General features: G+C 40.2%; 1 protein-coding gene across 2 annotated transcripts; it reads left to right on the top strand.

Annotated features, from left to right (window-relative positions):
- The first annotated feature begins 1,420 nt into the window (after positions 1-1,420).
- srpk1b (SRSF protein kinase 1b) lies at positions 1,421-22,486 on the top strand. 2 transcript variants are annotated; one of them, XM_023423422.2, is made up of 16 exons: positions 1,421-1,483; positions 2,156-2,210; positions 13,866-13,993; positions 14,330-14,438; positions 14,769-14,856; positions 14,955-15,042; positions 16,212-16,318; positions 16,592-16,757; positions 17,389-17,414; positions 17,515-17,749; positions 17,898-18,329; positions 18,959-19,053; positions 19,233-19,340; positions 20,178-20,247; positions 20,507-20,599; positions 20,918-22,486. In XM_023423422.2, the coding sequence occupies exons 1-16, from the start codon at positions 1,471-1,473 to the stop codon at positions 21,100-21,102; spliced, it is 1,998 nt and encodes a 665-aa protein (XP_023279190.1). In that variant the 5' UTR covers positions 1,421-1,470; the 3' UTR covers positions 21,103-22,486. The 2 variants fall into 2 exon arrangements, with proteins under 2 accessions (XP_023279190.1, XP_023279191.1); XM_023423423.1 differs by lacking the exons at positions 1,421-1,483; positions 2,156-2,210 and adding an exon at positions 8,833-9,130.
- Positions 22,487-22,661: the final 175 nt, after the last annotated feature.

Here is a 22,661-nt window from a genome sequence, read left to right as displayed (position 1 = left end):
CAGCATAGCACAAGCAGAGGGAAAAATCTAGGATTACCAAAACTGAAGGGAAGGAAAATGAAGCAAAACAGTAATACAGGGATTATTATTCTAAATAATATTTTAACTTCAGTTTATTTATACTGTAAAATTGCCCAATTAGTCTTTGCACACTTTACAGATTAAAAGAAAACACGAGGCACACAAATAAGGGTACTTGCATGCATACACAAAGGTAGAATCCCAATCCTCACTGTTGACAATGTGCACGTACAACTATATTACTAGTAGTCAGGCAGTGCAAGGGTAAATGAATAAATGAAGACAACTCACTAAAAAAAAAATCAATTTATTTCCTTGGTATCTTTCACCAGCTTTACGTGAAACATTATCTGAGTCCTGTGTTTCGGGAGAATTTCATTGAGACTCCTATACCATATAGAACAAATTATTGAGACTGCTGCATACAGGTTGTTGGCTGACTTGATGTTTTCTTCTGGTGGTGAAAAAATATGACATAATAAATTGAAATTATGACTTAAAGTGACACTGTTGAAAACTGAAATAACATTCTTCGTTTTGAAAGAAGAGTTCAATTCATAATGAACAAAATGCAGGGGTGTGCAGCTACAGTCTTCTTTGGTCTGGTATGACCAGTAACTTATGGTTCGTACAGCTCATGTTTGTTTGTGAGACAGGGCTCATTTTATTTTCACCTGCATGACAACATAGTTTGATTAAAATTAGATAGGCGATATCTATTGATTGTCTGAAAGAAATATACTAGATTTAGATAGTACTTTAACTTGCAATGTAAAAAATAGGGAAATTATCACTGTGACAGTCATGAGAGCAAATAACTGGGTAACAATCCCAAAGGCTGGAGTACCACCAGGGCAAAGCTGGCAGTTGCCCTGAGGCCCCAAGAGCTAATCAACACAAAATCAACTGATGAGCGGCATTATTAATAACAATTGCTGTGGCCATTTGTTAAAATGTACTTCCATGCTGTTTACTATTTTAGTTTATATTGTTCTCTCAAAGTTAATTTTTCCCTAAAAATTAAATTACCACAAATAAACACATCGTTAACATTCCACAGGAGAACTTGTTGCACTGGCTTTAACATGAACCCGAACACAACAATATACATAGAGACATAGCGCACAGATGACAGTGGGTTTCACATATCAGTCCGGTCATGACAATTCCTAGACCCTTTCTTAGTACGTGAATGTCTCAGTGCCTATATGTTCTGCAGCTACAAAACGACAGATGAGAAAATGGGCTATATTGATTTGGAAAATGTTTTTAGTGTATTCCCACAAAGATACCGTACATTTCACAATGCCGCCAGCTACTGACCTTTTCCATACACTCCGCCCCCTATACTGTATACCAGTCTGTTGGTTTGTTCAATTTCGCGCATTTTAGAGTTGCACAATTTCCAACAGTCCGTGAACGCAGCTCATCCCTTGACTGGTAACCAGCATGGAAAGAAAAGGTACCGTTGCTAACTAAACCAAAACGCTTTTAACACTTAGCACTTGTATCACACACGCTTTTCTACCGGCCATTTATCTGACCAGTTAATTGCCATAAGGAATGTAACAAATAATCTTATTACAAGTCACGTAACAGTTGATGAAAAGTACAAGTGGACCATGCGCTCTGCTCTGAGTGAATGCGGGTGTTAACAGTATGCTAGCTCTAGCCGTTAGACTAGCATCTGGTCGTGGAAAAATATGCGCCAAAATTTTGATTCAGGTTATAGTAAAAAGTAAAGCACAGAGTCCCCAAAAGTACAAACAGATTTACCAGGGCTCCGCATGATACACGCACAAAATGTGTGTTATTCGCAGTGAAAAGCGCCAAGTTACTGTTAGCAGCTAACTTAAAATGCCTCTTCTTATACATGGGGAAACACACCGCCCAGGCCAGTTTACTTAACTATTTACTTCAGCTAAATTACCTGCTAACGTTAGCCACTTGGAGCTGCGAATGTAATCTTTAACTGTGTATTTTACACCTGCAGCCCGGGGCACATCAGGTACTTTCTCTAATATCATGAAATGGCCATAACGCATTTGAACAACGACACAGCGCCGTGTTAATAACGCAGCTGCGAGGTTTGGAGTTGAGTTCTTGTGTTAACTGTTTTTCCTCTGCGTTGTAGTTCTCGCTATGCAAGCAAGGAAGAAGAGGACAAAGCCCAGGAAACCCGGCAAAAAGTGAGTTGATAAGCATCCCGCACTTTACTATCTCTCACAATATGATCTGGACACACAAAGCAAGAAGTATCACTTGTGAGATCTGTTGAGCTGCATTTCTCACTTGGATGTAAAACGTTGCTATCATTATTATTATTATTAATCACAGGCCCAAATGAAATGATGTGGTATGGGATTGTCCCACTTCACAGCATGTAACTGTCAGTGTGATGTTAAGACGTGGGTTTTTATGGATGTGGCATCATAGTGTACTGTGACATTATAATTCAAGTGATGATGAAAATAACAACACGAATTTATAGAAACTTTGACATTTGATAACCTGGTCAATGTAATATCAGCAGTAAGGGAGTCATTCAATCCTATTTGAAAGCACTATAATGCTCTGAAGTAGTTTGAGTGCTTGATTTTGCCATATTAAGAGCCATTTTTCCAATTGTTTACAATGGGTCTCTAAGGTGGCCTTGAGTTGACATTTATAACGTGAAAGATAAAGGGAAATGTGTTGTATTTATTTTTTAAAATCTATATATAGGTACACGTGAAGTACAGTGAAAATCATTTCAGAACTCATCAAACAAAAATAATATTTAATTCTGACTTTTAAGTTCAGGCACCACGATTTTAGGACCCTTTCTTTTACATGTAAATTAAATGAAAAAGCTGATGTAATTAATGCAAATTGCTCAACATGCTTCACCACAACAACAGATCCATGTGGCTAAATTTGTTATGGCAATATCAATATGAACCAAGTCAATTCTACGCTACAACAACCAGGCACAAAAGGTCTATATTTCACTTTGTATATTTAAGTGAGGCAGAGGTAATTTAGTGATGTATGCAAGCTGTTAAATGTTATACATCTGCCAAAAAGCTCCAGCGCTAACAGAATTGTATGTGTATGTAACAAATGTGGTAGCACTACCAATTCATAACTAATTTGGAAGTTATCACCTGTTGCTGAGTCCTACAAAATGCCAACAATGGACGTGCTGCATCATGTGCTAAGTGTTATTTACCTGCCTGAAATGTCACTTATACGAAACACCCAGGGCTGTGTTCAAGAACCGAAGAACACATGTCAAAATGTCCTTTTTCTTCCTCACTATAATTGCTTGGAATTTTTGTGGTTAAATATGAATCCAGCCAAAGAACAAGTTTGTTTAGGTCTGCGTTGTCTCGACTCATTGATGAGAGGGTCTATGTATTTGTCTTTTGACAATCTGTTGTATTTGTTACTCACTATTTATGTGGAAACGTTACACAAGAAATAACAGAAATACACAAGTCCCAGATAAACGATATTTACCATATAAAACCACTGTGACATGTGTCCTGAAGTCACCTTCATGTTCTACCTGCAGATATTTAACAACCTGCAGATTATGATGTCATTTTTGTTTAGTGAGATTTTTCTCTTCCATTTCATTAGTCCTGTTACCTTATTTCACCCATCTGTCTCCTTTAATTTCCTTTGTCTCCTTCTTTGCTTACCACAGTCAGCAACCACATACCACTACCATCAGTCTTGCAAGTTTCCCTCTCACCTATTAACAGCTTTACTTTTGCTTAGTCGCTCGACAATCTTTACAGTTGTCTCTTAGCAAATGAAGTGATCACACAATCAATTTTGCCACCTTGTCTTCTACTTTTTCAGTCATTCATGATGAAAGAGCAAGCAGAAAATATTAATAAGATGTAAAAATGTTATGTCAACGTTGATGAGTGATATTTTCTCATTTCCTTTGTCAGTTTTTATTATGCAAGTAATGACTATTATCAGGTAATACAATAATGCCAGAGAATAGCTGGGTCGGCTGTTACAAGGCTACATTTTCTCCCGCTTGTTGTGGTAAAGTAATTTAAAGTTTATTCTAGGATTAACTTAGAGCTGATGCAAATATATACATATGTCACATAATTCTTCGGGAGATGTTGCCATAGATTCAGTGAGTTGTAGTGTGGACTTTAACTTGGAACTTGTTTTTAAAAAAATGTTTCCCGACATGGGCTTTTGCAACTCTCCCACTTCACAATTTGAAAGCCTCTGACTTTGACATATGAACCCAAAATATACATTTTCTATAACAGTATAGCTTTTGAATTATCCTCCTACTCAACAAACACAGCCATTTTCCACAACACTGCAAAATTTTACACATTTAACAACAGTGACAGTGATGCAGTGCAACAGCTTTCAGTTGAAAATGCATCACTTTTGTCAGTAACCATCAAGCAATTGGTGAGCATCCAAGCTTTACTCTACTCCTCAACACTCTCTCTCTCTCTCTCCCTCTCTTGCCCTTGCACCCATCACGCTCCTTCCCTCCCACTCTAATGTGTCAGTCGCTCTGTTGTGGCTGATGTGCCGAGAGGACGCAGCAGCCACTGTTCAGTTAAAGAGCCACGGAGAGTAGAACAGACCTGGTTCTAGGTCACAGCAGTCTTAGGCTAGCTTTAAAGTGCCACTCGCCTTTTGCTAAGTTAACCTTGGTACAGACTGGTGTTACATAGCTTCAGCCTTGTGTCCTTTGGGTCATGTGGCTCCTGGACTGGATCTTCTCCATCAATACAGCTGTGGTGAAGCTAGCCAGCGGTCTCACATGCAAGTGAGTAGTGCAGCTATTCTTCTGTGTGTGTTTGAGAGAGACAGCAAGATGAAGGGAAATAGATGTAAAAGACACATGCTCACGTCTGTACTGCTTGTTGAACGTGTGATGGGAGTCAGGCTTGTAGTATTTTGGTGTGTGTGTTTGTGTGTCAGATTACAGTTTACGCAGAGCTTGGCTGACTTATTGATGGGCTGATCCACTTTTCATAAAGAAGCAAATGCTGACTACTGGGTACCTGACTACCTGCTTATGTGCTTTGCTTTGCCAGTGTGCAAGCGAGCAAGAACAGGACTGATAATATCCCTGGTGGGTTTTTGCTTCCAGCTTCTGAAAGAGCTCATCGCCCACTCCCATTTTTTTGGGGGGGTTTTTCACATTGTTTTTGCATCACTTCTGACATGAGACCACACTTATTTCTTTAACTTTCTGTGCTTCAGATATAGTTTTAGGACTACACGTGCGCTCAGGAGACTGAACAGGATCAGCCAGTATTTACCAGCACTACTGCTCTATATTGTGTTTTGGATTTAGCTTTCATCTCTCCCTCTTCTCTCACAGCCATAGCTGCAGTTCATTACATAACCCATCAAATCTTTTATCATCTGCAGCACACTACAGCTCTGTGTGCCTCTATTTCTCTCTCTTGCTCTTTGTCCTTACCCTGCAGGTTAACCACTACGCTTCTTTCCCATCCCATCAGCGGCGGAATTATATAAAAATATGTGTGTTGATTGTGAAAGGGAGGCGGGTTGCCTCAGGCCATAAGAATGTTGGGTTTTCAGCTTTTTGTGCAGACATATTTGATGTTGTCAGTGTTAATAGAGAAAACCTGCAGTGGCTTAACTGGTGCCATAGTATAGAAAGCTGTAGTGTCCTCTGTCTGAGTGTCTTTCTCTCAGTGTCATAAGTCATACCTTCTTTGCTCGGAGGCCTACTTTATATATTAAACTGTGGTCCTGACAGGTAACATGGAACTCTTCCTATTTAGTCTATAAATGAGACTATATGTGAGACTCATGCTTTCAGCAGGTGTTGGAGTGGAGTGAAGAGAACATGCTGCAGCACACTCATTTACACATTGTGTGCATTGCACCCTCAGTATGGTTACCTAGTGCTGCTGTTTCATTCTGCTGCCCAGGCACTTTGCATCGATTTTTATCTGGAGGGAGGGGAGGATGTAAACTTTTTGGCCTCACTCCATCCTCAAGAGCTCTTTCTTCCTCTGTGCTCTGTTTATTTTGCTCTTGAGATCTGATAGGGCTGGATGGGTGGAAACAACACAGTCAAGAGACAGCGGGAGACACTGACACACTCTGTCATGTCAGATGTGTGCGCAGGGGCGATCGAGATGACAAGTGATGGTGATTGTGTATTACATTTCAGCCCTCATTGGCACAATCATGCTGGCCTTTAGGGAAATGTGGCCCAGACTTCACTTATACCTGACCAGTTATTAGGTTATTTGTGTGCAACACACTTTAAGCATCAGCTAATGAAAAAGGTTTAACGAGGTGTAAATGCTTGACCAGTTTTGTTAAAGCAGGGACTGTTAGATTTGGCAGTGGAGTCATTTTGAAAATCATCGTCATCGTGAAGATACAAAAATTCTGACTCTCTTCTATACTTATCACTTGATGAGCAATTAGCTTGTGATCCTGTGAAGAAGGCATGTATTTAATTTCAGTTTTTAACTTTACTATCTGAATAGTGTTTTTGAAAATGGAAACAGCTACCGTTCACTGAGGGAAAAATACCTTCCATCTGCTACCAAACAGCTTTTTCTCACTGCAGACATTTTGATTTGGCAAAGCAGGAAAAGCACAGGTGTAACTAATCACCTTAATTATGGCTCAGTTCTGTTAAGTATCCCAGTCCCAGCAGGACACTTAAAACTGGTCTACTTAAATTGAATGCAGTTATTAATGTTAGCATATCTTATGTGATCTTGTTACCCAGCAAACAAGCCATTATTATGTTCAAGAATCACCTGAATTTGTTCAGAGTCATAAAACTGGCAAGTTCCAAACTATTCTGTGAGGTGGACCGAGCTTCTGAGATGCTGTGTCTTTGAGCCCAGCAAGTTGCTCAGTAAATATCTCGTGTTAAATAGACACACAACGTGTACATAAGACAGCTGTGGAGTTGTTAGTCATTAAATCAAATGTATTTGGGGTATATAGTCCGGATTAACCAAGTTCTGCAGTTCTCAGTATGCCACATCATGTTTGCACCTGCGCCTCGGTCATTTTTAGTATACAGATGTTGCTCATCTACAGAGCTGAGGACCCTCAGGATGTGTTTTTTCACCATAGAAATGATTGTATTGAATGATTATGTCATAGGTATATCTAATTTGCAGTCTTCGATATCTTTGATAACACCAAAGTTAATTAGATACCTCGCTGTGGACAACATGACCATCAGGCTCCACTTCTAGCATCACAAAAACCACACAGACACAGACATACAAATAATATTAATTTAACTACATTATAATGACAAAGGCATGTAGGGCTGCACAATTACCGGTAATCGAATTATATTGGAAATCGCAATATGGCCAAGGGCAATATCCATATCGCAGGAGCTGCAATTTTTTGATAAAGGTAAAATTGGTTCACAACATAACATAAATGAGGCGTTGTGGTGTTACAGAGATGGCCGGCCTTATATTCTCCACACATAAAGGAACATACTTGTTTGGTAAAAATCCCAGCAAAAATCACATCATCATTTGAAGATTTTTTTTCAGTGCAAATTAAATGCAAGAAATTACCATTCCCACTGAAATTGTGACTCATATGCAATATGATTTCTTTTACATATCGTTCAGCCCAAAAGGCATGGATGTCTAACAAGTACTCTGGTCATAGTTCTTTCTCAATTCAGACCCAAAAACAGAGTGTCATTTGTCATTGAAAAGATAAGCTCTGTGTAATCATCAGAGTAGAAGGAATATGAACAGTGAAAAGGATTAGATTACTAAATCACTGATGGGGAAAATAAAATAAGGGTAAGTCCAGGTCACTGCCAGAGATGAAAGCCACATGCAGTCACATCAGAAACTCTTAAAATGTGTTTAAAGGCCAAATGATATGTTTCCGAGTGAAAATGAATCTTTTTTTTTTTTTTAACTAAATGAAGCCATGAGTGACAGCAGAGAGATTCTGAACATTTGGGTACAGGCCTCTGGTGGTGGTGGTGGGGGTTGGGGGGGGTTGGCCCCTGAAGCTTCTCGACTGTGCAGCTTAATTGGTCAGGGATTGCATACAGATTGAGAAACAAAACACATCTGGCAGACGCTTGTTAAATCATAACTGGAACCTTGTTTATCACAGTTGAAGTAGTTTTTGATTCTTGTTTGACCTTATTAGTTATTAATTTTGATAGTTTTTAGGCAGGGAGAGAGATTGTTAAATAAGCAGCATCAAGGAAATATTTCTAGTAAGTTGCGAGTGTCCTGCTGATTTCTCACCTACATTCAAGGATTTATAACATGGGGAATCTCGTCAAACGTTTCAGTAGCACTGCTGTTTCAGTGCAAAAAATAATGAGTGAAATATTGTTGGAATGGCAGACATACAAGATGGGGATCATGACGACGACGATGATGATGATGATGATGGACAGATGAAGAGGGGAAAGAGGAATGGTATTGTTTTGGTCTGAGGAGGAGGAGGAGGAGGAGGAGGAGGGAGAGGGGGGCTGATGTCGTTTCTCACCTGCAATGCAGTGCTGGGCTGCCTCACCCAATCATGTCCCAGCTGTCAGTGAAGGGGGCTGGGCCAGAGGCTGACGACAGCCAAGGAGAGTTCTCGGTCAGTGAGAGAGACGGAGAAAGAGAGAGAGAGAGGGAGAGGGAGGGATTTTGTGAGAGGAAAAAGTGAGCGAGAGTCAGGGAGTGTGCAGTGGTGCCCTGTGCTCCAGGACTCAGCCTCAGCACTCAACCTGCAGCAGGGACTCTACATTTCTCCTCTTCTTCCTCTTCTTCTTCTCCTCTCTGTGCTCATCTTCCCCCACTCTGCTCCTCTCCATCCTCTCCTCTCCCGCCTCTCATTCTGTTTGCCACCCCCTTCCTCTGTAATCTCTGCTTTTCAGTTATCAACACTGATCGCTCTCTCCTCCTACACTCTACTTTTCACTCTCCATCCCTCTTCTTTTCCCTCTTGTTGTCCTCTAAATCCCTCTTTTTTTTTTTCCTCCTGGCTGATGGAGTGAGAAGGTTTTTTAACACCTACATGCTCTCCTCTCCTCTCCTGTCCTCCTCCCTGCATCACGTCCCATGGGCATCCGTGCATCTTGCAGGTAAGAGCAGGATGTATGTGTGGGCAGGAGTGACAGCCATAGATGGTTGGAGGTTATCTTGAAACATGTTCAGACGTTATAAGTGTTGCAGAAGTCCATGAAGTATCCAGATTGTTGTCTATGGTGTTGTGTGGCGATCTGAGGGCATTGAACTGTCTGCAGCGAGGAAAAAAAACTTGCAAGCACGATCTTGAAAGGCACGGTCATCTGCTGTCTCTAGGAAGTAAATGTAGAAATGCAAATCCTGTTGGGTTCAAGATGATTTTTATATAATGCATATTTGCTAAATATTTCCATATGTCTGATATTCTCTTTCATTCAGAACTTTGTCCCTCTAACCTCCACTGTCTCTTCATCTCATTTCCTGCTCTCGACTTACTCAACGTAGTGTTAATTTTGCAACTATATTTAGATCTAGTCCTTGTCCTGCAATCGAAGGTCTGTTATATGTTATGTGTTAGCAGACATATACTGGGCTTTTTATTCTTAGTCATGAAGAACTGTGGAAATTTAGTCAGTTTTCAGTCAGTGAAGTAGTTTTAATTTTGTTTTGGTTATCAGTATATTTTTTTTTTATAGTATATATTTTGGGGCTTTTTATGCCTTTATTGGACAGTATAGTGGAGAGAGACAGGAAATGGGGAGGCAGAGAGAGGGGGAATGAAAGGCCGTCCAATGCGGGGATTCGAGCCGGGGCCAACTGCAGCGAGGACTGTAGCCTCTACACATGGGGCGCCTGCTTAGACCACTACGCCACACGACGCCCCGGTTATCAGTATATTTTATCAATAAAAACTTGTGAACATTTTAGTCTAGATCTATTCTATTCACCACCCTCTCACTAGATACACCATGAAAGCCATGCACTGTAACTAATGCAGGTTCTACAGAAGCTCAGACACAAAGTGGAGTGCAGTAAGGAGTGCAATAACAATCATACATTCAATAACAAGAATGCATAGATGATACGTGTCAGTGGTCTCATCTTATTCTTCAGTAATGTAAAGACATTTTGTCAGTCCCTATGTTCAGTTTTCTAATACTATTGTCACTTGTCATTAGCAATAACATGAAGCAATTCAGTCAGTCTTCATACGCTAACATAAATTTCATTTTGTCATCATTTCATCCCCAGTGGAAAGACAAAATTACAGCTATACTGAAGTCCACTTTTTCTCTCTGTTCATTGTGGTTATTATTGCTCTAAAGCTTGGAAGGGGCCTGGAGAGTTGTCGTTTGAAGCACTGGGGATGAGGCTTTAGAGGAGATTAACCCAGGTAGTGTCCTGATGAATTTGTACACTATGTGTGCTTGCGAGTAAATGAACAAGTGTAGTGTTGTTTCGCCTTTTCCACACTGTGTTGGCTGACAAAGTTGTTGCATGTAAGTGCTGCAATTCCTTGTGCTACAATCACTGACAGGCCGAGGGAAAGACGTGGAGGCATCACATTCACCTTTAACCATCATTGATGACAACATGAAATATGGTTTTCAAACCTAAAAAGCAGTTTTGATGTCTACTCATGTAAATACTGCTGCCAAACATAAAGAGACTCAAACATTTTTTTTGTTGAAAACAGTCTGAGCACATAAAGCAGAATGAAGAGAGTATGCCCACTTCAGTGACGCCTTTTTTTTTTTTTTTTTTTACGAAAAATGTTCACAGCCGATAGTTGAAACTGTAAAAGCATTATAACAGATTGAATAATAATCAAAATATTTTTCTCCCAGCTGTTTCTCCTAGGACGATGCCTCCTACTCAAATTAGCCAGACAGATATATAAGCAGACCAATATGATATTTGGATTATCACACATCTATGGATATTGTCTTTTTTATATTTTGCAGAATTTCCTGCATTTTATTTTTTATGTATATTTCGGTTTCTGCGGCAAAAGTCCTGTATCAGTCAGACTCTAATCTAAAGAAATCCTTGAATTTGATGATAATTTGAAAAACCCCAGCCTGTTGTCACAGGAGCAAAGGATCTCTCACTTCAGCTCAACATTGTAGTGCCCCCCCCCCCCCCCCCCCCGAACAGTAACAAACAGCTGAGTTCATCAGGCGGCTAAATATGACACAGCTTTGGCATGGTTTTGCTAAGATGCAGCCAAAGTGGTCCTTCTGCTCAGACTTAAGCCAATGACCTGATTAACTAGGCATGCTAATCCTAATGACTTTAACACTGTTTGCAAGCAGATCAAAACAAAGTACCATCAACCAGAGCAATCAACATTATTTCTTTGCCTCTACCATCAATATGTAATTATAGAAGCCATGATAGTTCCTGGTATACAGTTTTCTTAGAGGGTATGTTGGAAAGTCAGCTGCTTAGACCCTCACATAGCATAGTAGATAGTGTACTGACTTGCTTTAATTAGCTCCAAATCCATCTCAACACCATCACCAGTGTTTTCTGTTTGACTCAATAGCTTAGGCTTAGAAACCAAGTCCAAATGTGCAGCACATAGGACTGCTGTGCTTTGTAAATGGATTTGTATGCAAGAAGACACTGTGTGTTTATTTGAGGTATGAAGTGGTCTAAGGAAAAACAATTTTGCTGTTGAGGAAAACATCTGCCTGCACTGCATGTAGAGGACAGGATTTCTTGCTGGAAACTGTTACCTTACTTACTTAATTGGATCATAATGCTCCCTGTTTGTACAGGAATGCTGGCTAGAATAGTCCATTCTAAAATTGTGTGCGGTGTGTGCAGCGACTATATGAGTATATAATAGGCTGATTGGCCAACAGACAACGCTGGCGAGTATCTTTAGCTGTGACTGATAGGTTGAAGGGTGTTGATGTTGTTAATTGGCAATGTGTGTTTGTGACTGGGTAGTGTGGATTAGGTGAGAGACAGTGACGGCTGTCAGCACCATGGACAGCACCAAGCGATTTTCTCTCCTCTGGAGGTACTGGTTGTAGTTACATTCTGCACCTTTGCCGGCTGCAGGGGCCACTTGTTTTTCTTGTTTGAGTTCCAGTTTAAATCCTGTTTGTGGTCTTTTCATGGAAACAAACCTCGTCTCTTGTTACTCTCCAACATGCTGTCCTCCATGAGCAACTGGAGGATTGGTTTTAATAATTTAATCCACCATGTTCAGATTCACACAACACAACCTGCTCATTTAAGCACTGTGAAATCAACATCAGTTATTCAACAATACAGTTAATGTTTAATGATATAAGGTCTTGGTTGAAGGAGTCTTACTGTTTTAAAACTGTTTGGTTTTGTGCTGATGCACCAGCCTCACTAGGTGGGTTTGAAGAAAAATGAGTAACTCTCTTCCCTTCCTACCCAGCATTTGGTGCGTATTGTTTAGCTAATTGAAAACACAGATTCACAAGTTTCAAAATGTATATCTGTTATAGGTACCATCCTGCTCAGTTGTGCGGTTTTAAATGAATTCAAATTCCACTCCAGAAATGTGCTGTAATGGAGATGTGTGTCTCAGAAGTGCTAAGATAGCAAATAATCAGAACCATAATAACATGTCAAAGCAAAAGTAGTAGAAGCGTAGTTAAAGCAGACATGTAGAAGAAGACATGTGGAAGAGATGATGTAGTATTTTTTACATGTAGTTTCATAAATATGGATTTTGAGTTTTGAGAGGAGAAGAAGTGCGAAGTGATTTATGAGTTGAAAATGTCCCGTTCTGAGGCGGCTCCTCTAATTAGGCCACTTGGCTGGTCTGATCCACTTTTGTACTCCTGTGTTTCTGTGTCCTTCTCAGGCGACCAATGTCTTTGTATAAGGCTTTATCAGCCTTTACACCTGCATTGCATAATGTCAGTGTGTTCCACAAAAACAGTCAAAGAGAAAATGTCTCTTGTTACTTGAATATATTTCTTAACCATACATGTTGATTCCTTTTAATTCTGTTTTTAAAATACACATCTAAACAAATAAGTAGTTGTAATGGGTTTGCACAAATGCTGATTGCTTTTTTTTTTTTTTTTTTTTTAGAGTGGGTGAGTAATAGCAATGCTGCTGTCGATCACCAAGTGGTTTTGGTATTGTCCCAGTGTTTACTCCCCCTTTATTGAGAATGTCAGACAATGTTTTAAATTGATTGAAAGTTTTGTGTGTTATACTCCTTAAAGTTGCTTGAAATATCTTAACGTGAGAACAGAATACTGGAATGAAAAAAAAGTGTCACTTTAACTTAATGGTTATTTTTTTTCTGTCTAGACATTGTAGCTGTGATTACTGGTAAATACTCCTGTATCAGTGACAGATACTAATTGGTCTTCAGTATTAATGTCCTGGTGTAACTGCCCTGAGTATTTGTACATAAGCGCATAGTTACGCCTTTAGTGTCTTTTTTTGTATCACCCCACTTTTTTTACTGCATAGTCTTTAAAAAGACAGTATTATTATTTTTCACTGCTTTCTTCTCTGTCCCTCAGTGCTTACACAACTGCCATTACAGAAATATTAAATGACTCTTGAGCTTTGCTTAATTGTACTTCTGGTGAAACTAAGAATGAATCCTTATCTACTCTCTATGCTTATGAGTTTCTCTTGATTATAGCTTACTCTCTCTTTGATAAAATGTCTTGCCTGTGGAGTAAAGTTATTATAGAAAACACATTTTCGAGTGTTAGCTCCTTCGTCTCAGTGTCACTACATTTCTTCCTTCCTCCCTGTCTTTTACATTCCTGTCTGTCATTTTATCCATTTTCTCTCTCTCTTACCGTCCATGTCTCTTTTTCTCTTCCCACTCATCAGACCAGAGCCTCATGGTCGTGGAGGCGGCTCTCAGCCGGGTCAGGCAGACTCTCCCCTCCCAGAGCAGGACGAAGAGATCCTTGGCTCTGATGACGACGAGCAGGAGGACCCCAATGACTACTGCAGGGGTATGATCTCTCTCACGCTGGTTCACTCTTCAGATATTGGATAAGTGTATATATCTCATAAGATATAGGCATAGGTATATTGTTTAATATCATCAGTATTGGCATTTATTTTAGTGATAATACACAGATGACGTCAGATGAAACCTGATTTGTAATGTTTGAGTAGACCATTGCATGTTTTGCAGAACGTCTTGTGTTTATTAATGATTCTGATAATGGTTTTTCAAATCCTGCTGTAGTCCAGCTTCATCTTAATGCACACAAACACTAAATGTACAATATGAAAACAACATTGTTTGAAATGATCTACATGCACACATATGTCTGTTTGGTCAGGCGGATATCACCATGTGAAAATTGGAGATCTGTTCAATGGTAGATACCATGTGATCCGTAAGCTGGGCTGGGGCCACTTCTCCACTGTCTGGCTGGCCTGGGACATCCAGTAAGTTGGCTCTTCACCCCTATTAACTAACTATATGAAACTGAGACAGTCATGCAGAGGTCATGAGTGAAGTGTGCTTTCATAACACTGTAATACTCTAAAATAGTGTCTGCATTTCTAATAGTATTCAAGAAGACACATACTGAGTGTCATGTATGAGTAGGTATACTAGTTTCTAGCAAAGGCATGATTGCTTTTTTTTTTTCAGTAAATAATGTCTTTGAACATTAGTAGAAGTTTTGTGGATATATGTGCCGATAGGGTTGATGTTACTGCAAGTTCATGTCTTGTGACGAGTAAAATTACTGATATTGTGTGTGTGTTTTTCAGGGAGAAGCGCTTTGTAGCCATGAAGGTTGTAAAAAGTGCTGAACATTACACGGAGACGGCTCTGGATGAGATCAAGCTGCTGAAATCTGTAAGGCACACAGTCACCAGGACATAAATATTTTCACTCTGGTTCATACATCGGCTATTTCAGAGCCCATAACTCCTCATACTGTGTGTGTTTTCCAGGTGAGAAACACTGATCCCAGTGACCCCAGCAGAGAGAAAGTGGTTCAGCTTCTAGACGACTTCAAAATTTCTGGCATGAATGGAACTCGTATCCTCTGTTGAGAAAGAAACTTCTTGTTAAGAAAATAGCAGTTTACAGACTGTAATAGAAAACCACTGTTAAATTTCCTGTACATAAACTACATTACACTACTGAATTATGGATAGAGTAATACATACAATGTCCACTTTTGATCACTTTATGGTCAAGTTGCAGGTTTTACAAAGCAATGTGTTGTTTGCAAACCAAACAAAGTGTGTGTTTTATTTTATTTTTTAGTGTAAAAAAAAAAATAATAATTGGAAAAATTATATACATATATATATATATATATATATATATATATATATATATACACAAAATGGTGCATACTGACGAGTTTTATGACTGTGCCAGCTGTTTCCAGAGTTGTGTCACTCTGTGAAGGAAGGCAACTGCAACAGCCGAAACTTAATTGCTTGGCGTCCCTCCATTTTCTCTTCCCTACTGTTGCTGTCTCAGTTTGACATGGACTCATTCCAGGGCAAATAGCTACTTTAGCGTTGAATGTCCAAGGGTAATACTGCATCACCTCGGGCTATTCATTAATTTAGGTCACCCTTGTTATTGTGTTTGAAAGGCCATGTTTGTCTGCATCATTTTAAAAGGTGAACATGTCCCAAGCAAATTTCTAGTTTAAAGGCAACATTAGTGGCAGGATACAGTTTGAGTGGCAGGGTTAGGATTATACTGTCATCTGGCAGTTTAAATTCTCCAGCACTCTTACCTAGATTCACATTTTGTGCTGCTATTCATGGCTCCCAGATGTTCATCTGACATTAGGCTAGCTGTATGGCCCGTCTTTTAAGTGTCACAGTCTCTGATGCACTGACATTCGCTCCCCCACCCCCCATCCACTCTACAGCTGCGTGTTAGGGCAGCATGCCCAGACATCCTCTGCAAACTGAAGTCAACTCTTGTGGTGTATGTTTAAAGCATGTTGACAGAAAAACCAGGTCATGGAGGTCAAAGTATGTGCCTGGAAAAGGTATGGGCAATGATGTGTGTCTACAAAGACTCAGTGAGGTTATCAGTATATCAGTATAAGTCAGTGTCAGGCTTGGTTGCAGAAAAATATGTTTTTCTGTGTGTGATCAATTTTACTGGATTGTGTCTACTGTGAGTTGATTGAACTCAGATTGAAAGGGAATTTTATCCTTGACCATGCATCTCTTCAGATGTGTGCATGGTATTTGAGGTGCTGGGATATCACCTGCTGAAGTGGATCATCAAATCAAACTATCAAGGCCTGCCCCTGCCCTGTGTTAAAAGCATCATACGACAGGTAGAACACAAAACACAAAACAAATTGTCTTTAAAATATTGATTAATTTTCCTGCTTTGGGAATAAAATTTTTTCATATTTTGGTTTGGATGTACTGTCAGTTAAATTCTAGACAGCACTACTGAAGATACTGACCAGAAAATGACACGGGTGTGTCTATCAGAGACAAAGTTAACTGTTTTTTTTTTTGTTTTTTTTTACAAAGCAGGAGACATATCAGAAGTATTTGGCTTATTCAATGTGAGCTGATGATGTGTCTGTGCTGTGCTGCAGGTTCTTCAGGGTTTAGACTACCTCCACACCAGGTGTAAGATCATCCACACTGACATCAAACCAGAGAACATTCTGCTGACTGTCAACGAGCCCTATGTCAAGAAAATGGCTGCTGAAGCTACGCAGTGGCAGAAGAGCGGCGCTGCACCTCCCTCGGGTTCTGCAGGTCACAACCTTTCTTTTCCTAAGCTCTCCACTAAGCAACTTTTGTGGTTTGATCGGCATGTTGCTGACGACCAAGAGGTTTGCTGTTCAGATTTCCTGGCAGGCCCAGTGCATTTTGTGATTGATGTGTTGCTTATTTTGTGGTTCAGTAGGAACGCAAATTGTTCATTAATAAGAAGTATTGATTTAATTAAATGTGACATTATATAAACAGGTGATATGATTTATAAGTTCTAATTTATTTGGACTTGATTTCACGACTGTATTGCAGGAGGCACAGACTGGCCATAAATTGGGAGTAAGATGATTTTTCACCAGTGTGTGATGCAAGCGTTGAGAAACTAGAGGGTTTTGACTTAAAAGCATGTGGAAGTTTCTAATAAAAGAGGAGCGCTTAGCTGTGTGTCATGTGCATGAGTCACCACTGGATTGGTTATGGAAATTACCAGCTTGCTCAGAGGAGTGTGTGACTCCCGCTGAGCTGAGTGCCTCTGCAGAGACATTCTATTAGTACAGCTTGGTGAGAATCAACTCAGCCACCTGAACAAAATACTAATTATAGAGAGGCGAAGGATACGCCACACATGTTGTTCACCAGTGTAATCCTCTGATTTCTTTCCTGTTTCCTACAGTGAGTACAGCCCCACCACCCAAACCAGTAAGTTATGTTTTTAAACTGGATTTGTAATATGAGGCTTTGTTGAAAAAACATTTTGAGTCATGTCATAGTGCAAACTCTCCACTTGTTCTCTTTTCAGATGGCCAAAATGTCAAAGAACAAAAAGAAGAAGATGAAGAAGAAGCAAAAGAAGCAGGCAGAGCTGCTGGAGAAGAGGATCCAGGAGATGGAGGGAGGAGCAACACCTGAAGGAGGCGAAGATGAAGATGACGAAGAGACGACGACGACGACAGAAACCACTGAGGACACGACTTCCTCAGCCACCCTGTCCATGTCTGCCACACTGCAAGACATTGCTATCCACACTATCACAGGTGAACAACCACATCCTATTTCCCATTCAGACAGAGGACAATGGATAACTTTTTTTTTGTTGTTAAAATGTTGAATTTATGTTTTTAAAGAATCTGCAGGGGCAGGAATTAAACTGAGTCAAATAATTTACACTTCTTTTTGCCACAGACACGACTCCAGATGAGCAGCCTCAGCAGATGCCAGAAGGAAATGAACGGAAACAGGGTGTCACCGAGGAGGAAAACGGAATGGAAGTGAATTACAACGGCCACGCCTCCACACCGGAGAGCGAGGCCAGCAAGGAGAGCCAGGTACATGGGACCAAGCCGTCAAAAGAGGAGCAGGAGGACCAACAGAATGCAAACCAACCAGAAAACCACACAGAGACCCACGACACATTAAGTAACAAAGAAGAGCATCAGACCTGTAACGGTTCGACTGGGGACCCGGACACCGAACTGCAGCAGCTCCCTGCCTCCCTTAGCCCAGACTCTGTCACTGTAGAGCTAAAGGAGGGTGATAGGGAAGAGAAAAAGGAGGAGGAGATGGACACTCAAGGGGAGACCAAAAAAGGGGATGAAGATGACGACAGCCAGAATGGTTAGTTAAAAAAGAAACCCTGAATGTCCCAGTTGATTTGTCATAACATATATATTTTCAAATTTAGGAAAGGATCTGATATCACATTTAACCGCATGACATTATCAAGAGCATCCTAGAACACATCAGTCAGAATTTGCTTTAATAGGCGCAATGCAACGTGCATTACAGCGAGGAAACAAAAACATCAGTGTAGCTGAAGGTGGAGTGTCTCAGTGAGTGTGGGCTGCAGTTTTCAGTGAGAGCTGGAGCTGAGCACACTGTACCAGAAAAAAGGTTATGGTAGGTTGTCTAATACATATGGATGCATTTTCTTTTAATCCCAGTACATAAGTAATAACTTCTACTAACTGAAAAAGCTGCCTTCTCTCTTGAGTTCGGCTTTATCATCCAAAAAATACAAACCCAGAGGTTGCGTTGTATAAGGTTACTGTTCTTTATTGGATTCTGGGATTTTTTTTTCCCCCAGTCGTTAGGCTGCCCCAGTGGAGTTGGAGGTAGTCAGCCAGCTTGGATTTTCTTGATCATCTTCCATGTGTCTAATTTTTTTTTTTTTGGTCATTTTCCCCTTTGTTTTCCTCCTCATCCTCCCCTGTCCTGGACTCCCTCTGCTCTCCTCTCTTTAACAGGAGCATCAGGCAATATGTTAGTAAACCCTCTGGAGCCTCTGAATGCTGAAAAGCTGCAGGTTAAGATCGCTGACCTCGGCAACGCCTGCTGGGTGGTGAGTGAAAATATACATTAGCACTTTTTATTTTTCAGTGAAGGACTCTTATTGGAAACTTGATAGATTTTTCACCTTCCTTTCCCCTGTGCTTTAAGTCTGACTTTTTGAGCTGGTGTTTGCAGCATTTTGTTTAATGTTTATTTTCATCTTTCACGGTTTCTGTCTTCCTTTCACAGCATAAACATTTCACAGACGACATTCAAACAAGGCAGTATCGTTCTCTTGAGGTGCTGATAGGATCTGGCTACAGCACCCCAGCAGACATCTGGAGCACAGCCTGCATGGTAAAACGGGCACGCACACGCACACACAAACGCATGCACACACTCAAGACACCTGTAGGAGAATCATTGCCTTAAACACTAACTGGAAAAGCAAAAAAAAGTTATTTGAACTCTTTAAGGTACCCTGAGTTTTATCATAATCAAATGCAGTTTCATTATGTTCATTTGTCATTAAACCTCAATGTGTGTATCCTTAATGCATTACAGACATGTCCCACACTTTCATTTTGTTTGTTTGCTTCAATCTGTGTAAGCTGTGTTGTTCACATTAGCTTCCACTCTCCTTTTATTGGCTCACTGATACCTATTGCTGACACTATTGCTATGTGCTGCAGTTGGCAGATGTGTATTATGTCAATTCATTTTGTGGCATCCATGTGCATCCTTTGCACACGCCCTTACAAACAAACTGTGAAACTGATCATCAAAACATTGTTGTACAGCGCCATTAGTGGTCAAAAACTCCTCACCTTTAAATTCTCACAGAACATGTAATGTTTGGCTTTGCTGCCTAGACAGGAATCTTTCCATTCATTAGAAACAAACTGTAGATCAGGAGGTGGAAAACCTTAATTTAAAACAAAACTACAACACACAGAAATATTGTTGAAGAGAAATACACTTACACAAAAGAGAATTTGTAAGTAAAGAACAGGAGTTTCTGACCCTCAGAATGAATCTAAAGTCAAGACACACACTTCAAACAAATAAAAACAAAATAAGCAAGGGAGGGCTCACAGGTCTTTGTATTTAATTAAACCCATCCATCTACTTGTATTGACTTATTGTGTGTGTGCGCGCATGTGCGTATTTTCTTTTTGTTCTTTTTTTTCTTAGGCCTTTGAACTTGCTACTGGAGATTATCTGTTTGAACCCCACTCTGGAGAAGACTACTCCAGAGATGAAGGTTAGTATCAGTTTCCCCAGAGACGTCTGTCCCCAAAACGTATATCAGGGTTCAATTAGAAGTTAATTCCAGTGCACCAAACGGGTTAAGTAAGTATGAATGCCAAATTCATTCAAGGAAAATCTACAAAGACCAATTATTTGTGTCAGTGGTGACCGATTGCAATTTCTCAGCCCATTAATATCTTGTCCAATCCAGTAATTGTGTTTACTTTGGTGTTTCATCATCTGTTTTTGTATGTTTCTCTGCGTCCCTGTAGATCACATAGCCCTGATCATCGAGCTGCTGGGTAAAGTTCCTCGAAAGCTGATCTTGGCAGGCAAATACTCCAAGGAGTTTTTCACCAAGAAAGGTAAACACACTCACCCTGCCACCAGCTGCCTGCTGTAGCTAAATCCAGCACATCCTTAAAACATGCTCAGGTATTTGGTGCAAATGTTACTATTTGAGACAGAGCAGCAGATGGCTCAAGAGAGCTGCCATCTGCTTGGTTTGAAGGCAGAACTTGCAAATAAAATTCAATGCAGCTATTTCAAGATCATAGAAATGATGCAGTGGATTTACACCAACCAAAAACACTCTTATACGTACCGTAATTATACGCCCTATATAAAACCTATAACCATAGCATTTAGCACTGTAATGATTCAACTGTAATATTTTCTCCCAGGTGACCTGCGTCACATCACCAAACTGAAGCCGTGGGGTCTGTTCGACGTCTTGGTAGAAAAGTACGAGTGGTCCAAAGAGGAGGCCCAATGCTTCAGCAGCTTCCTCCTGCCAATGCTAGACCTGGTGCCTGAAAGGAGGGCCACAGCTGCCCAGTGCCTCTCCCATCCATGGCTCACATCCTAGAGGCCACTCGTGCAAACCACCCCCCCTCATATTGTGAAAGGGATGCATTAGGTTTGAAGATCCTGGGATTGAAAACGTACAATAAACAAACACATTCATGTCTGCAAGAGCCTGTGACTGCATCGTGCCTGCATCCTCCTGTCCTGGCTCTCTGAGGCTGCCTACACACACTCGCAAACATCCACACAATGGAAAGAGAGACTGCTGCTGTGTCTTTGTTATGGATTACACTGGTTATAGAAGGAACTCAAGGTCTTCTCCCTAAATTTCTGTCTCTCTTTTAACTTGCTGCATAGGACTTACCGATTTTGCTTTCTCTTTTCTTCTGACTCCTGCTCTTTCTCTGCAGCACATTTTTCTCTGTACTTTTAGCTATAGATAAAGGACTCTGTTGGATTTAAAAGGAAATTGTACTTGTCTACAAAAGCAGAAAGCAGGTTGTTAACGGAAACAGATTGCCATTTAAACCACATTTCGATCATTGATTAGCCAAACCCATTTGTTTGCCAGTAATCATGTTAGCCGTGCCAACTTTTATGCCTTTGGCTGTCAACTATGTGCAAAGTGCTCAGAATTAATAACTACATAATGCTAACAGGCATGAAGAGTGACTAGTAAAGTTCTTAGCACTGTTAAGTTCGCTTTATCCGTAAAACAAACTTTGTACATTTGTATACAGACAGCACTTCAGGATTACATCTCAGCATTGTGCATCAAGTCTGGGGGAAACTCATCCAAAATCAATCTCAGATTTGTCTTGTAATAGGTATTACTTTTGAGTTTCAGCATTGTTTCATATTGTTTTGAAAAAAAACCTGGTAGAATATAATGTGAACAAAATTTTAGATTCTTTTACTTCATGCACGAGTTGGCAAACAACAACTTACCAAATGCTGTTTCCTACCTAGCTCACTTTCTACCTGCTAACTGCTTCATATACCATTGTCCATATTAACAGTCAGACTATATGTGAATCCACGCCCTGTGTGTACAGCGCAGGGTACCAAAGAGTCGGCCTTTAATCCTTCCCTCTCTGCAGCATTAGCTTTCCACCGTTTCAGGAAGAGACTGTCAGCAGTGAACACTGAAGGCAGAAGTTATAAGGTTTGAGCGTTTTTTTTTTACACTTTTTAGAAATGTCTTGAATGTTCAGGTGATTTTTCAGCTGTATGAAAGTTGAGTTTCAAGTATTTCCGCTGCACATGGAGGTGTGTGATTGAAAATAATAGATTGTACTAAATATAAATGCTGTAATAATGCTTTGAATCCCCTCGAAAACATTTTGCTTATTTTTCTACAAAACCTCTTCTGTCCATGTGTCCCTTCTTCATTTGGTTGTCATTTTTTCTGTAGGTAATTAAGAATAAACATTTTTCAAAATCTATCTGCATTGCTTTTGCCTCATGCATCACCACTGCTGTGTAAGGGTATAGCATGAATCATTTTATATTATCTCAGAGATTTGTGTAAACATGTCTCTTAAGATGCCATGACCATGAATATGACCTCTGCATTACACAGATAACTACAAGCAAGATATATTTAGCACTGTTGTAGAC

Source organism: Seriola lalandi, unplaced genomic scaffold, assembly GCF_002814215.2.
Source record: "Seriola lalandi dorsalis isolate HSWRI2012SDOR001 ecotype SW California unplaced genomic scaffold, Sedor1 jcf7180002054692, whole genome shotgun sequence".
Classification (NCBI taxonomy): Eukaryota; Metazoa; Chordata; class Actinopteri; order Carangiformes; family Carangidae; genus Seriola; species Seriola lalandi.
This window is presented reverse-complemented; position numbering and strand designations above follow the sequence as displayed.

Bases quoted from the DNA above. Each gene is read 5' to 3' on its own strand.
- srpk1b (XM_023423422.2), top strand. The intron at 17,415-17,514 runs GTAAGTTATGTT...TTCTCTTTTCAG, and splicing joins CAGCCCCACCACCCAAACCA to ATGGCCAAAATGTCAAAGAA. The intron at 19,341-20,177 runs GTAAAACGGGCA...TTTTTTTCTTAG, and splicing joins TCTGGAGCACAGCCTGCATG to GCCTTTGAACTTGCTACTGG.